Source organism: Anser cygnoides, chromosome 1 (genome assembly GCF_040182565.1).
Source record: "Anser cygnoides isolate HZ-2024a breed goose chromosome 1, Taihu_goose_T2T_genome, whole genome shotgun sequence".
NCBI lineage: Eukaryota > Metazoa > Chordata > Aves > Anseriformes > Anatidae > Anser > Anser cygnoides.
Window position 1 is genome coordinate 14644285 of NC_089873.1, and position 20513 is coordinate 14664797.

At 38.1% G+C, this 20513-nt stretch overlaps 1 protein-coding gene across 9 annotated transcripts in view; it reads right to left on the bottom strand.

Annotated features, from left to right (window-relative positions):
- ATXN7L1 (ataxin 7 like 1) overlaps positions 1-20513 on the bottom strand; it is a 120073-nt gene that overhangs the window by 12437 nt on the left and 87123 nt on the right. For all 9 annotated transcript variants that reach the window (XM_066989244.1, XM_066989059.1, XM_066989098.1 and 6 more), the window contains 6 exons: positions 16379-16662; positions 11561-11643; positions 10444-10700; positions 8017-8209; positions 6697-6818; positions 2498-3443 (listed from right to left, as the gene is read on the bottom strand). In XM_066989244.1, coding sequence (XP_066845345.1) covers positions 2498-3443; positions 6697-6818; positions 8017-8209; positions 10444-10700; positions 11561-11643; positions 16379-16662 — 1885 coding nt within the window. The remainder of the gene's footprint in view (positions 1-2497; positions 3444-6696; positions 6819-8016; positions 8210-10443; positions 10701-11560; positions 11644-16378; positions 16663-20513) is intronic.

Sequence of the window (20513 nt, forward strand, 5' to 3'; positions counted from 1 at the left end):
TAGAATCACGAGAGGGAGCACAACGCGCCTCTCAGGCTTTCCTTCATTCCGTGCTCCTACAACTATTGGATTGACTGCCGGCACAACGCAAGGCGAGGAGCAGCACAGCTGCAGCCCTGCAGTCTGTGTCGAGCTGCCTCACCATCGCCTCTGAACTCGGAGCTGGAAAGGCAGCGCTCCGCAACTGAAGGGTGATGCAGACAGGCGGAACAGCTACAACACTCGGTGAAAATAAAGAAAGATTGCCAATTGTGTTGGGTCTTTAACGATGGGAACATTTTGAAAGCATTAGGGTCAGGCCAGGAGTCAGATTCTTTTTTTCTTTATCAGTACACTGCAGAACCAAACAGTTAACGCTTTCAGTTACCGCCTGTCTGGGCCAGACTTGAATACAAAAAAAAAATCCAGACCCTACCACCAGTCGTTTGAGCTTCTTCCTGTGTTCTTACTCTCTTAATTTGGTTTGCCTTATTATAACAGGGTATGATTTTAAGTAATACTGTGGTTTTTTTTGTGGAATTTTTACTGTGACTGCATTTCTGGAACACAGCAAGTCAAAACAGCAGAGCTTAAAAGGGATTTCAAGTATTGTATTCTCTAGAGTTTTAATATTCACACGTAGAGGACATGATATTATGAGACGCATGTACTTAAGCGGATACAAGTGTCATTTGTTTATAGCACAAATAATCAGTAGGAAGAATCCATTTTGTATAGAGCACAATTCAGTATCCTTCTCACAAAGTCACCAGCTGTGAGCCAGGCATCTAAAACACAATCAACTTCACTTTACCTCCTATATTTGATTGCTGGTGTAGCTCCAAAGACAGCAGTATGAGAGGAAAGGGATGGTTTCTACATATATATACACACACACATCTATACATCTGTATGTGTATGCACATATCCATATGTATGCAAAAACATTCTGTTTAAAAATCTGCATATCATCACACTCATTACATATATTTAACATTTCCTTAAGGAAAAGTTATTAGTGTGAATTACTCACACATTAACATGTATTCAGAGAAGACCTCTGATTGATTCTTTCTGGTTCATTTGCTTCCATTACTATGCAACGTGCTGAAACACATCACACACTGGAACAGGAATGTCCCACAGGAACAGATGCAATCACTAAGAGAATCAGAATTTGAACTTGGGACCTCCTTATATCTCTTTATATTGCATGTATCTGTAGGGCTTCTTCAGACCACAGCAGCTACAGATATGTTTATGTAACATGAGAAGTTGATACAATCCATTTCCTATTACCAACAGTTGTACCAAGCTAACAATCTGTACTTACTTTGTCTTCCCATTTGAGATACTCTATCTTGGGGCAATTTAATCTCTTTGACACCCTCATTCTGTCTGCTATAGCAGTTTTTCATGAACTACTGAACTACTCAAATGATGTTTGCTCATTCCCTTCTTGCACACCCATTTCTGTCTGCTATTACCTGTGAATTGCCTTGCCCAAGATGTTACCCGCTCCGGTTCTGAGTTCCACTTTACGTACAACATCTTCAGGAAATGAGCTTCACAACAGTTCAGAAACAAACCAACCAAAAATTGTCCTAAGGTACCTCATCCGCTATTTCTCAGGTATTCTGTTCTCTGTTTCTGTCTTTCAGAGGCCAGGACTGAGCTTTGTTTTCTGTGCACTGCACAGCATTGCATGTAATAGCAAAATTAAACAGTACATCATTTTAAAGATAGTATTGGCAGCTTTTCCAGCAAAATTTAATTCATATAATTCCATCCTTATACAGCATCAATGAAAGAAAAGTCAAAGCTCTACTGTTAGTGACAACGAAGGCTGAGTTTGTACCCTTATCTGTTGTACTGACTTCCATATTCTGAACACGCACACACTAAAAAAGATAACTAAATGTCCATTAAAGGTCATCTGGTTAAGAGCTTAATTTCTTAATTCTCCCAGTTTCAAACAGGAAACAGCATCTGAGGTCACGCGTCTCAGATTTCCCCCACAGGAAAAGGTAGATGTAAGCATTTTGCATAAAACAAATGAGGTGACTCACATTAACGTTAAAAGATGAGTCAGCAACAAGTTCAGGAAAATGAAAAGCTGAAATGCTGACTCTTATCTTCCTGCTTTAAATGAGATACGATTTATTTCAGAGAGATGAGAATTAAGATCAGAAATTGGTGCCTAAAACTTATTTATCTGTTCTGGACATTCAGTTTTACTTCAAAAATACAAATAGCTACTTCAGTGATTGAATAAAAATCCTGATTAAAATACCTTAAAAAGTAAAAAAAAACCACAAACACAACAACTTCCCCCCACCAGCATGTTTCTGTGATTGGTACAAACCAAATACAAATACAGTTCTGTATTAACCTAGAAAACACACTGTTCGATGGAAAACGATCTGAAGTGCACGTTTATTTTCTTTTTCGTAATGCATGGCATATTTCAAGTAAGTCAACCACGACCTTCAAAAAAAAAACTGGAAGAGTCCCTTACCTGTCGAGAGATGGAGCTGCTTGTAGGATCTGGCACCGCAGAAATAAGGTTGGCAGTGCTCTTTCTATGAACACTATTCATACCAGGCATTTTAGTGATTTTACAGGCTTTGCTACTAGAACTAGAGTTTTTACGTTTTTTTCCTTCTGATTTGTCGAAAGAAAGGGGTAGAGAAGACACTGCATTGTGTGCTCCCAGGGAGTGGTCCCCTGAGTGGTGCACAAGAGAAGATACAGACAGATTAGAAGAGTCAATACTGCTTACTACCATGCTCATATGTTTCACTGAGTCTGTTGAACTACTTGATAATGAAGTCCGTCCTGAGGGCTCCGATTTGGCACTGAGTGGGCTTGTTCCGTTATTTGTATTGTGCACAGACATGCTGTTATAGGAAGATGTAGCCTGATAGGAGTTCAAAGTTGAACTGGGGTTCAGGACACAGTTCTTTTTGTGGGACCCTGAAAATGAAGACGAGGAAGATGTCTGCAAAGATAATGAGGACGATGATGACGACGACGACTGCGGCTTCTTCTTTTTGTTACTTGAAGACTCATCGCTACGAGATGACAGGTCTTTTACTTTTGAGGATTTGCTGGTTTTTGTTTTGGATGGCTTGTGGGATGGGGAAGGGATGACTGCTGGCACTGGTGACACAGCTGATGGCGCCTTAAAGGTTGAGTCCATGATACTTAGGCTCGCAGCCACATGAGGAAAAGCTGTAGTGTGTGACATAATGGAATTCGTATCTGATGTCGTCACAAAGGCTGCGTTTGATAACATGGCTGATGTCATTATGTAAGAAGAAGTGATTCTTGAACTGATAGGTGTTGAAGGAATATACACGGCGCTGGGGTTGCTGAAAGGTTGTAAGACTGATGCGGGAAAAGGAGTGGAGACGTGTGCTGCTGGAGAAGGCATGGGGCTGTCTGCCGCAGGAGGAATTTTCCTAAATAGAACAGAAAAGGAGATTTAGATACATACAAATAATTCCATCTGAGCAATGCAGGTAGGAAATGACTCCTGGGAAGGAAAATCTTATTTAAAAAGGCATTTTAGTTTTGATTCCTGTTCTACCATCAGACACATTTTAATATTCACAGTTCAAAATAAGTTCTACGTTCTACAACAGCTTAAAAACGCTTTTACTTCTACTGTTTTTTCTTTTTAAACATAAAATTCCATTTTAAGGTTCTCTTATTAAGTTATGTGTGATTTAATAAAACAGCAAAAACCTACCACAAAGCATGTGTGTTTTAATATTGTAAGGATTCAGGAAAACTGGATTGTGAAGTGTATTTTCATCTGAAATGAATTTTCAAACAGGACACATTAATTCTATGAATGCAGAGGAGACCTAGCAGAAGAAGATTAGATGTAGCCTGACAGAAGTTCAAAGTTGAACTAGGGCAAGGTAAAGAATTACGCAGTGTAACTTTCCATACAAAATTCTGCCATGGCATACAACTTTGAAACTGTGCAACTCCTCTGTTAAACCAAAACTGAGCTTCACTTCTGCAACGTAGCAGTTACAGGTATGACGTTACACTTAACCACTTTCTTAAAAATTTCATTTCCTTTTTTCTTCACTTTACTAGAAAAAATAAAAAATGCAAATAAAATGCCTGATGATGGTACCTATAAACATGCTAGACACTGTGTTTCATTCACTGCCTGTGTTTTGCCTGAAAGTCCAAGTTATAGAACAGTTTCAAAATTAACCTGAACTCACAGGTCAGATTTGATGAGGGCAGTACATGAGTCAGTTTGGGGGGCAGTTGAGATTTACTTATCACTGAGCAGAAAGAGGAAAAGGAGCAATCAGGTCATTTGGCTCATCCCTTTCTCAATGCAGTACTATTCCCAACAGCTCATCCGGGAGCAGGTTAGACAGGATTAACTAGTTAATTTATTAATTGCACTGATACTGAAAAACTGACAGAGTATTAAACAATGCTTGATAAGCTCTCTAACTAGCTGGATACTATTCAAAGTATAAAATATAATATTACCTGTGAAATTAGTAGAATGTGTTCAACTTCCTTTCTATTCAGCCACTGATAGCACACCTTCTATTACTTTACCTAGTCCAGTGTTAACAAAGAAACAGGCTTCCATAATGGTGTCTTGGAAGATTATCATATGAGCTTTTCTCATTATTTGGACTAAAATTTAATTATTGGTTTAATCCTATTTTTATCATTAGAACCTACAGCGCACCATAATTCTACCCTTGTTATCCTCACTACTGACACCTTTTCAATTTGTAGAGACTTAGTCCTGCCCTCAAAGAAGCATGATAAAGCAGCACAGGGTGTTGATAAAACAGCGCAGGGTACTGCTTACGATAAAACACATCCTCTGCTGCTCTACCAAAAACCAAATCCTAATTACTAGTGTCCTCTCATGGTATTCTTCTCATGGAGACTCTCAGACAGAACATCATTTATGGTACAAATACGTAAGAGATTACATACAGACTATGCAACCAGAAACGAGCAAGTCCTACTGCCTGTGACTTGCTATGTGACTTTGAACAAAGCTGCTTATCAGGTCTGTTCCTTGGTGTATTTTTAAGAAGAGCCAGTAATTCGTACCCACCTTTGTAAAATACTTTGAGAACTAGGATAAAATGCACTTTGTAGATGTTGTTATTGTTCTCAAAATATGGCCTTGCATCCCTTTTACCTTTTGTCTCAGCTGGATGAGCCACAGCTAGAGCTGAACCAGCATCAGCTATAAAATCACAGCTTTACACATACCCCTGCTTGGCAAAGACAGGAAAAGATCAGTCCAGAGGACTGAGGACAACAGAAGAATACAACAGAGATGAAGCACTGTGAGCTTCCTGTGTTATACAGACAAGTAAGTATGGATATAATACATGAAAATATTAGAGATTACATACACAGCTGGAATTTGAGAAAACATTTACAATTGGATTTAATGGGAGCAGGATGAGGCCTGTTTATTCCTTGTATCACAGAACTGTAACAGAAGTTATTTTAGTTTTTCATTAAAGGAGTGATACTAGCAACATTTCCTCACATGCCTGAATGTCTTTTCACCTGACAAACAAAGCCAATAGATAATGGGTTTTAATTTTCCTATTTATAGAAACCGAGTTAGTTTTATTTGTGGAAGGTGACAGACACTAGTTAACTGCCAAATTTGCAAAGTAGAAGAGAGGAACCCGTTGTAGATCAAGCGTGACCTGTCTCTGAACAGAGATGACACTGGCCCTTTCATGGCAAACCCACCCATCTCCAAACTATGCCTCCCAGCATTGTTATCACTGAGTTACCAGGTTAGTCAGACGAGCCAAGCTTTAGTGCTTCAAAAATATATGTAAATAAAAATCAAACCTTGTTTATCTAATGGCTGGCATCCAATGAATATAACACAGTCCTGATAATAAACAGTGACATGAAACACTGCACCTTAGTGTCATTATATTGGAAGCAGAATGCATGTTCCATAGCAGAATTAAAAAAATATCATATCTGCAGATCCCTTGAGTCTTTCAAATAAAGCTGTATATATTGTTTTAAAAAATTGTTTGTTTGGTTTTTTTTTAAGTGCAGTCTATTTTAATGTTTTTGCACAACCTAAGCTTATAGTGATTGGAACCTTGATACATGGCACAGAGGTGCTTCAGTACTGTCATAAAGAGAAAATTAAGACCTCAAAGCCAGTGAGTTTAAAGGGCACTATGGACTGAAAATTTCTATATTCCAGCTTACATGTTAGCAAATGGGTACTGAATTCCTTATTACGCGATCCGCGTCTCACAGAGCAAAGTGTGAATGGTGATATAGTTGTGTGACACAAATATAACAATCTAGGCCAAGTCTAACCTGTGTTACAAAACTGCGTGATATCAAGATGCATCTCCAAACCCAGAAAACACTGAGCTTTAATGCACTTAAACGTTAACAGAACTAGTGAATTATTCCTCCCCAGATTTGGAGGGACTAAAGAAAAGTCCTAAATTTGGGAGAAATTCACATCAGAATAGGAGATTGTTCTGTTGTGCTGCATATTCCTTAAAGAAGAGAAAATTTTTACTGGCATGGGCATATTACTGACACGACTTAATGCAGAAGTAATTTTAAAAACAATTCCCAGTGGAGAGTTTGATTTAGTAGTTGTACAGAATTACAAATGTTGAACTACCCACCAAGTGTAAAACTCCCACTTACTTCCACATCTGTGAATTCAAGTGTTTTTCTACCATGGAGTTTAGTGCGAATCGAAAATGGTCCCATCTTCTGTCAAAGACGTAGTACCCTCTTCCCATTAAGCGACTACCATATGAACAAAACTGCAAGAAAAGGTATTTCAATGTTGTTTATAGAAAAATGTTTCTACATTATGAAAGAATGATCATTTTAACATCAAGTAACATCTTTGTAATTTGTATCATGAATACCTTTAAAAGGGTATTTCTCACTATCTGCACCATAAATATTATTTAGCATGATGTATGAAATTTGCGTCTGACTTTTCAGCTTAGTGTAAAGTACACTTCATACTCCACTAACAATTCAGTTTACTATCAGGTAAAGAACAGGGGAAGAATATAAATGCTGAGGTACTGCTAAGGAAGTAATTCTGGCTGGTAATACAGGTGGTCTGACATTAGAAAGTTCTCCTTTGCTCTAAGGACCATAGACAATCCTATAGTTATCCCAGTGTTAATTTTATTCTGCGTATCACGTGGAAAACATATAAATGGAGTCTTTGCTAATTTTATTCCTTGGCTAGATCTTTATGAGAACCAACTGCTCACAAGTTCAAGAGTTTTCCCCCTGTTTCTCAGTTTCTACAATGTAAACAAATTCACACTGCAAATCTAATGACACAAGGTTGCACTTTACTACTTACAATAAAATTTGTCACTAGCATGGGAGAAAGACAAAAACAGCTGCCAGAGAACATTCTTCAGCCCCTGCCAGAGCTGATGGGGTATGCTGTGCTCTACTTTCCATTTTTAGATGAATGAAGCAATAGCTTCGATGTCCACGTACACTCTCACATAAATGATATTTAATTACTGCTTCATAGCAGACTACAAAGATCAACGAGCACTGTAATAGCACCTTGCTGCCACATGATTTGCAGAGCTATAACCAACTGCAAGGGAGTTTCATAAGAACTATGACAACAAAGGCAAATTATCTTTTCATGTCACATTTAAAACACTGCAGCTTTTCTCTACAGTTTAGCAGAACTATACCTGATTTACAGACTACTGAGAATATCTAAACCCAGAACTTCTTACTTTCTACTGCTCGTCCTGTCCTGCAACCTAACAATGTTTGTCACATGCAACAAGCAGTCTTCTCCTCCTACCTTTTCCCATTCTGACCAGTTTTCTGCCAAATGTATTTGTTCTCTTTAGAATGCAGACTTTGCAATGTAATTCTCTCATTCCTTACATTTTTACTGAAGTACATCTTTTTCTCCCCTCTTTAACAACTTACGAATAACAGCAAGGCATGCCATAGAGAGACACATACCCCAAGAGGTCTGGGATGGTGTCCAGAAAAATGACAGTCTAATTTCTCAGATTCTTCAGCTCCATCTGCTTCTCCTTCATCACTGGACAATCTACTGGTTAGATCTCCTCCCATGGAAGGCAGTGGCAGTTCTGGTACGTACCCACTGTGGTTTGAAGAACTGTTGCTGTTTATGCTATTTGCAGATGATGGTCTAGAAGGAGAACAGACATTTAAATCATCAGTGTTCAACAGCTCCAGAAACCCACCTGCCAGAGTAACGCTTCCAAGTAAATTATACCTGAAACAATCACGTAAAGAAGGACAGTAAAAGATAAAGAATACCTGACGCTTGGCCTTGTCAGAATTATATCAGGGGTTATCACCAGGTTACCATTAACAGAAGCACCTATGTGTTGCCTGAAATTTTAAATTTGCCGTGAAGTTGAGTTTAAGATCCTGAGGGAGCCAAAGTGTATTAAATATGCAAACAAAACCAGATGTGTGAAATCTTCTTACACAACACCGTAACTCTACTATTTGATTAATCCCAAGTGTCCAGTTATGCTGAAATTAGCATACTAAATATAAACACGAGTGTTTAGCTTACTCCCTGCACAGCTGGTTTAGTAAGTGCAGTAACTGGGAGGACCTCTTACATCATGGAGGTTTTCTTTACCTCTGTCTAAAATCCAGGAAAACAAAGTGGGAAAGCGTTTACACCACAGGGCACAACATCATCTTCCCTCTGTGTGTGTGTGTGTGTGTGTGTGTGTAACTCTGAGGCTGGAAGAGATGTTCACAGTGAGCAAAATCAGAAGAAAAGCAAGCTATCCAGCCAGCCTTCTTCAACCTATTGAATTTATGCTGTCAGCCACTAAAACTGCGGACAGGCGCTCCCTTCTGAACCGAGCAGGGTTTGCTTTACAATGTCCATCAGGAGGAAACTGCTGCTGCAGTTACTGTTGCATGGAATTCGTTGTGCGAGTGCTCTTTAGCCTTCGGGAAAAGCTGGCCACGTCAAGCCAAGTCACTTTCAGTGAAACCAGAAAATTTTGCCTCAGCAGAGGAGGCAGCACTCACGTAACCCTTGCCAGCACCAGAGCAGCAGGCTTGCTGACTCCCAGCGGAGAGGTAGCAAGGCTTTTCCCTGGCACAGCTGCTTGCAAAAACAGAAAAGATGACACAACAGAGAAGCTGTAGCAGAAACAGAAGTATAAATTGTACAAACACAATGCGTGACTGCTAAAATCCTTCTCCTCCTGTACCACTACCTTTCTTTGCAGTTTCTTCAGCTGACTCTCACTGAATCACATCCCAGTTTTGTTTCTGAAACACCTACTGAAAAACTGTCTGCCTGTCCCTCTGTGCTCCTCTTCACGTGCGGATGGTGTAAGGTCACTCTTTCAACAGAAATTATGCAGAGTTCTCACCAATTTACCTATGTGTATTCTTTCATTCACTCAAAGCCCTGTCAGACCCACCTATGTCACTGTAGGAACAAGATTTCATTATGGCATGATGAACGCAGAGAAAATATAGGAAATGTCTGTTTTTAAAACTCAAGATAGCAAGTACGACTAAATATCACTTGGAAATACGGACTTTGTACAAAAGCCCCAAAACGGGCACCCAATCCTGACCAAGGCTTCTGCAAAGAAATGAAATATGAAACAAAATAAACAAAATATGAAATATGAAACAAAACCAACGATCTTAGCTCCGCCTATCCCAGCCAAAATGAGTACCAAAAAAACTCTCCAAAAACAAGCAGCCAACCAAAGCACATGGGCAAGTTTGCCAGAGGGTAAGGAGAATTCAGTAGCTCCAATACCTCACAGTAGTTTTTCTAACAGGACGTTTTTTAAAGTTTACACTGTCTTTCTGAAGCCTGTTTTTGTCCTTTATATGACAAAATCTTCAGAATGAGGAAAGAGGTGCTACAGGCAGTTTCAAATCTCAAGTTTTAAGAATTAGGTGCTTACACCGTCATTTACGTGAAATCATACCTTTCTTTAAAAGACATTCCATTGATGTAATTGGTGAACTATTTGCCAAGAAAATTTCTATGTAAATGTGTAGAATTTTGCCCGCAGTACCCCAATACATCTAAATATATTTTTATTTCCAAACATGTCAGAAACTGTCCTGATTATTACTGGCCATTTTATACAAAAAATGCTGCTAGTCCAAGATCCAGAGCAGAGGATGGACACCACTCCTTACCCCGTGCCCAACCAGACAACAGGCTGCCGTGGGCAGATTGGGATAATATAAGCATACTCTACTTTTTTTTTTTTACTGCTAAGGGAAATTCTTACAATTAACGTATGTTTTATCATTCAATAGCCCAAATACCAAATATTTATAAAATAAACCATATAGAAGACTAGTACATTTCTAACAGCAACTTCAGAATGCAGCACTTCACACTGGAGAATTGCTTACCTCGGAAGTACAGAATTTGGTGGTCTAGATTTTGCAGGAGATGTGACTTTAGATTCTTGCCCAGAGTTCACTGAGGATCCTGACAGAGAGTCTTGTGCTGGTGTGGGCTGGCTCTGATAGCTTTCCCTTGCAGACGGTGGATGCTCTTTGTCTTTTGCAACTTCTTTTTCCCTGGATCGAGCTTTGTGTTCAGCTAGAAGGATGTCAAACTGTTTTTTACGGCCTGGAACTGCTCGTCGATGATTAAGTGAATGAGTCTAAAAATAGGGTGGTTAAAAAGCATTTGTGTGTGCATGACATTGTTTATGAGTCCTCTATACTTCCGATACACCACAACTCTCTACAAGATAAAAATCTACTTCAAACACCTTTAGCCACAGTTATGGAAATAAAGCTGTTATTCCACATTATCTTTGATAAATTATGAAGCAATTCTTAAGAAATGCCACGTAAAGGCTAAAACTACTCCTGCAACAATCTTCGTAATAGACTCTTATTGACTTCCCCTTTCGAGCACAGAAAGCATAATTCCAATAATTGTAAAATATTAACAAGTAACGTCACCGCAGCTCTTAACTTACAATGAAAAACTGATTTCATTGGATTGAAAAATGTGAATACATTAAGCAAATTTAATTGATTGTCTCTACCAACAGGCAGCATATACACATACAAATGTTCATTATCAACATTCTACTTTGTTGCTAGTTTTTAACGAGACTTATTATTACCAGAAGTCAGCCTCCGTGTAATTTATTATATGAAAATCACGTTATATTTTCACTAAAAAGTGACTATACTTCAACATTTTTGCATACATGAACTAAGAAAAGGAGTATTTAAAATAACTCTTGTGCTCCTACATGAAACATTAATGCTTTTTTCATAACGAGATGACAAGGAAAAAAAAAACAAACATCTTTCTAGAAACATCAGTGGAATAATGCAGATGCTCTGATTCAAAGAAACAGAATTACTCAAAAGAATTACCTGAAAACAGCGTCTGAATACCATACCCATTGTCTGTAAGACAGGAGCAGGTATGACCTCTCAAACTACTGTGGTAGGATTTAAACTATAACAAAGCATCTGATATTTTATCTTCTAAGAAAAATACCTTGCAGGTGAGCGATCTTGTGCAAGGTTTCTTTGTTTCAGGATCCAGTACTCCACAGTGTTTATTTGGGTCAAATTCTCTTTCTGTTTGATGAGGGTGGAGGAAAAAAGGAGAAAAAAGCAGATTATTTCAGGAATTTTAACCAGAGCAACCATATTTGCTGGATTTCAATCACAGACTTCACAGGAGTAAGTCTGCTTACAAAGCTCTACTCAACAGAGCGGTCTAAACCCGGGACCAAGCCAAATACTGGTGAGTTCAGTTCCCTCTCTAACACTGGCTGCCTGTGAGGCCACGAAATATAGCACTTCCAAATCTAGCCTTTGAGATTGACTCCGACACACTCTTCAGACACATACAGACTAAATACCGTAAGTGCTTTACACATTACTTTGACATACTCAGAAAGCCTGAAAAACAACCAGCGCTGTCTAAAATGTAAACACAAGATTACTGGTGACATTTTAAAAACAAAATTTATCTAAATCTGTCTCATTTTCAGGAAGTGTAAAAAAAAAAAAAAGCATATGTTAGTTCTTATTTCCCTAAGTCAATGGAGGAATGGAGCTTAAAGTTTGCAGAGATTATGAAAAAAGAAGTATCATTTGAGTTCTACTGATGATTAACACAAGACATGCATTTAATATTTAATGTGCTATATTTGCATATTTCGTTGTCATTAAAATTTTAGTATTTATAGACCACAGATAGCATCACCTCCGTTAAGTTGTATTAATATAATTTTATGTTTTGCACTACAGAGCTGTAACAAAACTACAGATATAGAATTTTTATTTTATGCCAACAAAAAAACTACAATTATCTTTACATTCCTAGACATGGTGTGTTTTAATTGGCAGGCTGGTTTGCTTTTATTTGATACTGGGATATAAACTATTTGTCAAAATCATTTTTAAATATACAGCTGTGTTATATTCAGATAAAAATTAATATCCTATGCTTAAATGCAACAATTAATCCAAGTACTTAAATGTTCCTTATAAATAAACAAACAAAATCAGAGCTAAGATGAAGAAAGCAATTCCCAGCTATGTTATAATGTTATGACAGCATACAGCAAGCAGAACAGCTGGAAGAAGAAATTTGAGGCCAAGTAGCCTATAGAAGATCATTCTTGTCTTCCAATAGCAAAATTACTAGCAGTCATGTGTATTCTAATATGTATGGACTTACAACTGATCAAGCAAACATCAAATAAAAGGTTATGTTATTGGCCTACTAGCAGAGATATACCAAAAACTGAGCTTGAAAAAAATAGCTGGTACTATTTTCTGGTGAAACCTACAAAGGGTCTGAAATCTGTCACATGCAGTTGTGCATGTCTGTGGCTTCTACAGCTCAACAGAAACAGTAAAGTGATCTGTATATGACTAAATATGATAAACATTTTTTCCTATTTAATGGATAAAAATGCACGTTCAGGGGCTGAAGGAGTTAATTACTCCTGGTTTTCAAGTGTATGAGGTCTTATCTGAATCACCTGCCAAAATCCCAGAAAACAGACAAAAACCCTAAACAAACTATACGGATTTATAAACATGCCTTCTACTGAAAAATCAGTCCTGAAGGCAGTGACAGGCCTGTGCAAGGTATTCTGAAAGACACAAAATTGGGCTGTTTTGGACCAACATGGAAACATACTGCAAAAATCAAGCGTTTTGGGAACAGCCAGACTGCAATTTGTGTCCTGACCAAGCAAGACTTTTGGGATTGAACGTAGGAAAGACAGCTTTCAGGAAACCATACAGAGGTAAAAGCTAAGCTTATAATGAACTACAAGCAGAAGAAGTGGAAGCCTCTGCCACCTACTGATCAGCAAAATAACGTGCTTTCTCTGAAGAATAGAAAATATTAAACAGGAAACCACTTCCCCTGGCTGAAGCTTATGTGGCTGCTCCCGAGGATTCATGAACATGAAACCTAGTTACAGATACGCCTGGTTTGGGCAACACTTTAAATGAAGATTTTCGCCTTCTTGTCAGTGATTAAATACAGCTTCTGGCTACTTTTGTATTAGGGATTCTGTAGATTCCTGAGCACATGCCCTGCTTGAGAAAGCCGTTTCTCCAGAATGGATTTCACTTCCTAGGTTTTGGTGGCCAGAGCAATGAGCATTGTAGCTTCACCTACAGAAGGAAGGTCACACTGCTGTTTGAAACACCACAGATATTCTTAAATAAAGTTTAAACTGGGCATCTGTATTTTTTAGTTTTACCCCAAAGAGAACAAGAACTAAAGAAAATTTAAATATGTGGGGTTGTTTTTTCCCAGTTTGCTACTAGGGAACACTGATCCACTTGTGCTGGGCAGCTACAGACTGCCTTTTGTGGGTCCATGAGCTGACTCCTCTCGCTCACCAACAGTGCTCCTGAAAAGAGGGCAGGTTCATTCATCACCCAAACAACCACCAGCTCTCAGCAAAGTAAAAAAACAAAACAAAAAACACCAACCAAACAAAAATAAACCTTCAGCCACAGGAAGGGAAATGGTATGAGAGAAAGTGGAGGTTGCTAGAAAGGAAGGAAAACAGATGTAAAGCAGCCAGACCTATAAAGAGTCTTCAAAAATTAACAGCTGTACACTTGCATGGCAGAGGACAGGGAAACCTAAACCCAGGCAGCTTCTCCTTTTAATGTATAACGAATAAAATTTATGGTATAACTAAAACAATCATCTTCTTGACCTTCCAAGTTCTTTTTCTCAGGCTTTGTGCCCTTCAGTATGGTTAGTGGAGCGGGATCCATCAGAGTGACACACAATCTACAGACAATTCATTTGCAGGGCTCACAGAACTTCTGTTCTTTGCATCACCGCTGATTTATTGCCTTGCTGCATGAACACATGGGGCAGCACAAGCAAGATTTAATGGATTTTAAATCTGATGGTGATAGAGAAACTTTACTACAAGTATCAGTTTTGCGTATTTGTTAACCATATAAAAGTAAACTAATGCCTATCAGAGTGCCCAAATAGTCCTGCACGGAATCCCTGCCTATTTGGAAATTTCCACCACTGAAACTTTCCCTATCCTGGAAGAAATCATGAGTGATAGCTTAGAGACAGAATAATGATGGAGAGTCACCTCCACACAACACGGTAAGCATGCCGAAGGAAGGCTCTACAGAAATGATTCTCCTTTATGAACATATTTCAGCAAGCACTTGCACAAAAAAGGTACAAGTATCTCCTACAGTGCTGCAGCGGTACGTGGTGACATGAAGAAAATAAGTATCAATTTCAACTACCCAAGTAAGAATCAATCTGAATTGATCGGCTAAATTAAGCCTATAGAGCGTTAAATGAAATAATGGTTTAAAAGAAACAACAAATTGGATCTTAGCAAGTAAAAAGTAAGTAATAAAAGCAGAATCAGCTACTTTTGCCATTTTTTTAATGCTGTCATGAGCAACTGCTCCATTTTCTTACTTGCCACCTTTAACTAGTTAAGAAAGCAATCAGTGTGCTGAATCCTTGAAGGCGATGGCATTCTTCCATACCACACACAGCCCTAGCAAACACCTCTCACTGGTCTGGAACCAAGCCATGGATGCAGTACCAAAGAGCTAACTGCCAAATTGGAGAAAATGGAAAAAATAAAACTGATATTCTGTCAAAAATAGGACACACTCATTAACTGGAAATGAAAGCATTTTTCTTGTACACTTATACTTGATTCAGAACTTGTGCACACTTGGAAATCGTATGAACCAACTCTGTCAAGCAGACGATCTAACGCGGATCACACTGCCATTAGCAGAATTAGCCTTTCAGTACACACAAGGAGTTCCTGCCCAAATCACAAAGCACTGCCAGCAGATGAATACACCCTGCACAGCTTCTAAAGCAGTCAAATTGAATCAGTTGCTTTTGCTTTAAATGGTATGTCCCTCAAAACACTTTCTTTCCGCCCTTTTATTGGGAACAAAAATACGTTTTTGGCTTCAGAGGACAAATTACCTACACGCTGCCCAACAGCTGGCACGGGTCGCCTCTGGGGAGCTCCATGGAAAAAAAAAATAATCTTCCAGCAGAGGGCAACCTTCCTACCTGCCCCCCTGCCCTCCCACGCTGGGCTGTTCTGTGCTTCAGTGGTAAATCTGCACAAGGATCTCCTCAGTGCCGTACAGCCTGAGGCCAGCAAGAGCACTTCCATTTTTGGTGCCAGTCCCTCAGCCTCACTGCTCTATCTTCCTCAAAAAGATCAAGATCCCCGTGTTACCATCTTCCTACTTCACTCACATGTGAATCACAGAGGTAGAAGTGGAGGAGGAAAATTATGACATTTATGATTCCCCCAGCATTTCCCATACATTCCCGGAATTTTCCAGTGTTCACTATCAAGAAAAATCACTGTTAAATAAAATTATGACCTGGTGGGTAATACAATGTCCTAAACCTCAACTGCGCAATGTGGTCATGACCATAGTATAGTCACTCAACCCAGGCATATTATCTTTTGCTGTAGACAAACTGATATTATATAATAGATTGAAAAAGCTTTCTGCCTTTCCATTTTAATGAATTTTCTTCCTTAAAATTTTACATTTGACTTGTTGGTCAATACACTAAAACACTCTACATTTAAGCTAAATGGAACATGCATTTTGAAAATAGTTTGTTTACACGTGCTAGGAGTTTGAAAGCTTTCTTTCTCATATATGTAAACAGGCATCTTACAGCAGAAAAATCAAAACAAAAACAGGCTACAGCAGTTTATTGGTACCTTACTTCTGAGCCACAGAGGGATTAATGAAGAAAGATGGACTACATTAAAAAACGAACCACGACACTACTCACCTGAAAGTCTTTTGTAAGGCTTGTTACTGCTTTTAGTGCCATTTTGGTGTTTCTTGTCTATTGAAGGAGCTATAATTCCTTTGCCGTTCAGAATCTTTTCTGGTGACGGCGGCACTGATTTAGACGTCAAACCAGATTTGACCAAGGTTGGAGCAGGTATGGTGGATGAAGAGGCTGAGGAGGAGGTGATGGTGGTAGTGGTTGCAGAATTCATTTTAACGTTGGCACCATCTGCCTTCACTAGATTAGGAATTTTCTCTAGACTGACTACTGGAACAGGAACACTGCAAAACCAAGAAAAATCTTCAAGTTGCGTTTTCTGTATCACAGATTCACAGTTCATTAACTCCCTTCCACAGATAAAAAGATTTTGATACAAGTGAAAGAACATCTTCAGACCAAAATGGAAAACTTACTACAGTTATTGACTACTTTTGTTCAATCAGATCTTTACAAAAGCAGCCATCTGTAAAGCCTGGTAATGTAAAGAATTACGCAAATAAAGATTTTTGTTTTTTAAAGATACATTTCCCTACTATTCATAAACAAAATAATTCCTTGGTGCCAAGCAAAACACGTCCCCTTACATACACGGTCTCATGTCATTAACACAAACACGTATCAGATGTGTGTATGCCATGCTAAACTCACCATGATACTGAAGCAGTGTGCTAACAATATTAGCAGTTTAAACAAATGCAAAAAGAATTCATTTGCTCGAAAGTGTCTAAATGACATATAAATTCTGGGAACAAGGAGAAAAGAGATTTTGAGCATAGCAATCGTAACAGCAATCCCTTTAAAAGTATTACCATACTTGATGAATTGAGCATTATTTTTAATAAAATCTTGTGAACTTATGAATGAAAATCCCCAGTATAATTATTACCTTGGTTGGCCCTTTTCAAGAATAAACTCCGCAGTAACTAACTTCATCTAACTTAACTACTGCAACAGCATATTTGTGATGCTAACAAAAGATACATTCTCAATTTGATATCAAAAAAGATTAACATGAGTAATTTTAAAATCCAAAATTATAACAATATTTCTGAGTCATATCTGCATGTGAAAATATTCAACAGTAGTCACTGCTTTCAATCTTCCAAGCAACCCCCAAAACTGGATGTGTTGAGCCTACCAATTAAAATTCTAATTACCCCTCCTTACTGAAACAAACCCAGAAAGAAAACATTAATTTAAAAATACGTATTTAATTTAAAAACCTAAATGCTTAGAGTTTTAAGCCATGGTTTCACTGGAGGCTGCAAATGAAAACACCACACTTATTCCTGTTCTTCCGACACACTGTCTGAAGAGTTGCTTTTCACAATTTTTTGACCAGTTGCCTTGCAAGCTGATCATGCCGAAAAGGACAATTTTCAGGTATCATTCCACGTAAACGAACAAAAGAAACCTAAGTTTTCTTAACTACAAATGCAATGGTGATGTTTATGAGGTAAAAGAAATTCCTCATCTAGAAGCATGACCATCTTAACAGCATCCCTGTCAACTGGCACGTTGCAGCTCAGCTAAGTGGAGCTTCTTGTCAAAGTACACACTGTTGTCAGTGCCCCAAAGACAGGCAGCAGCTGCCTGTCTGAACATCATGCTACCGTTTAGGGTTTCTCCCCACTCACAAATTTCACATAATCCCAGTCCTTTGTGTCCGAAAAACATCATCTTGCTATGGGAGGAACGGTTAGCAGGTAGGAAGTTGCTATGATCAGAAAAAGATGGCTTTGGCAGGACATCTTCCACCGGACTCCCTACAGAAACACTGGAAGCAGGGGCTAAAATCACTCAAGTTCTGACCTTCACGGGATACTACAAAACCTGTTTCTTGTTGGCTGCTGAAGATGCTAATCCGAAAGTGCAGCGTGCGTGGCTGGACTGGACTCTCCTAGAGTGTAAAGTTGTTTAGTTTTGGTCTAAGGATATTGTAATAAAGAAAAATGTATCAACAATGACAAACAATAGGTATATAAAATTAAAAACAAGATGCAGGCACCAAGACACATTCTGCAGCTGGAATTAACTTATATGAAACTTCCATATCCTGTGGTATCATAAACATACATATCAGGTGGTCAGAATACAGAACCAACTACAGTAAGATGCACAGTGCTGGCCAGTAGGGAAAACAACTCAAGTTACTCATAAAACCAGAATTGCATAAGTACTTCAATAAAAAAGCAATCATGGAGCTATGATAAGAGCACTTGATCCTCTGGTAATTTTTTTTTAACTTGCTCTGAATTTACTAAGTTAAATGACAGATATAAATTATAACATCTTAGGGTGAGGATTTATTTTTTTGCTTTTAAACTGCTGGCAATTAAATTTGCTGAAAATAAGAGAACTTCTTTACTCTAGATTAATTAGTTTTACTACATAGAAACTATATATATATACATATATATTAGAGCTGAACAAATGTTCAAGCCATTTATAAGGTTTGTCTTAATTCAAAGTACTGATTACACTGTGATAGACTCAAGTTTATTCTCTGGTCTAGCAGCTAAATACAGGTAAAATGAAAAAAGTTTATCTACTTCGCAGTGTGCAGAACTGGAAGTCCTAGAGTACATGTGGGTGCTCACTGTGAAAATGAACAAAGCCAAAGGGAGGCTTTGGGTTTTGCTTCCTTTTTTTTTTTTTTTTTTTTTTACAGACCAACAAGTCAACCTTGAGAATAGGTGTAATTAGTCATTACGCATTTCACTGCAATGTTGATGAAAATGAAAATATTCTCATATTTTAAGATGGACATTCTGTACGACTCCTGGTAGTCTACTGTAAATTTTTTGAGATTTTAGAAATTACAAATGATCATTTCTCTCAATGTAAGTGGGTACTACACTCAACATTAAGGAACTCTAATTTAATGTCAGCATAACAAATAAAGATGAATTGATAACTGAACTGCAATCTGGAAGCTGCATAGGACCAACAACTGTGATTAACTGCTAAGGACTAAAAAGCTAAATAAATCAAACGCCCATATTTGTATTCGATGGCTCAAGAGAGTTCTTTTTCCAAGCCATGTTTTTGATTGAAAATTAAGGATTTCTTCAACAAGTTCATTAGACTTTTTTTTTTTTAAATCTCCTTAATCTATTTACTATATTTAAAAAAACAATTTTTTGCATAAAGAGTCTACTCAAATTTAATAAAGACAGTGGCTGAAAGGTACAATTCGAAAACGGACATGCAACAAACATGAAAAGAGAGGAAGGGCACATGGCAATCAGTGAAAATGAGAGAATCGGGGGCGCAGAAGATCGCCAAAGATATGCGAAGAAAAATTTGTATTCATTAAAGACAAGTTGTTCTCCTTTTTACAAAGGAAATTCTAACAATAACAGCAGTATTTACCTAACGGTCAGTAAAATAGTTATTAGCATGCAAAATAGCAAAAATGTTCAGTATTTTTTCTATACTAAGAATGAAGCAGGATAATGCACCTCGATCACAAAAAGATGTTTTTTGATTCCTTCAGTAACTGTAAAATGCTAGCTGAAAAATCATAAATATATTTTTTTAAATAAGCAAAGCTGGACAACATGGCCATGAGTTCCAAAAGAGCTGAAGAGATATCCGGTCTCTCCACATTAATTTCTAACTGCATCTTGGAATATCTAGCAACTTAGAGAAGACAGCCTAGTGCTGATGTTGTATCCACACTGAAAACCCACACTAGAAGGTCTTGGAAGGAATGATGGAAAAGCTAACAATAACAAACTGATAAACAATTTGTTCATATGGTTGTACTGAAAAGCAAAAGAAATCTGTTTTCACTTTCTGGTGAGGTTACCAGTTAAGCTGAAAAAGATAACTGTGAAAATTCCAACTTTTGGAATGCATTATAAAATAAAAACACTTGAAAAGCACATGTTAAACAACCAAAAATCAAAAACCAGTTTTTAGAGATTCCAATGAGGGTGTTCGCTAGTAGGACATTTTAGCCATCATTACCCAGTCTGACACGACTGAAAAGTTCACCGGCGTTTAGAAATAAACACCAGATTCCTGTTGGTGACATTTGCTGATGGAATCAGGATTGAGGGAAACCGCGAGAGACAAAGGAAGTTATAAAAATTAGCATGGGATGTTTGGTGAAATGCATTCATTC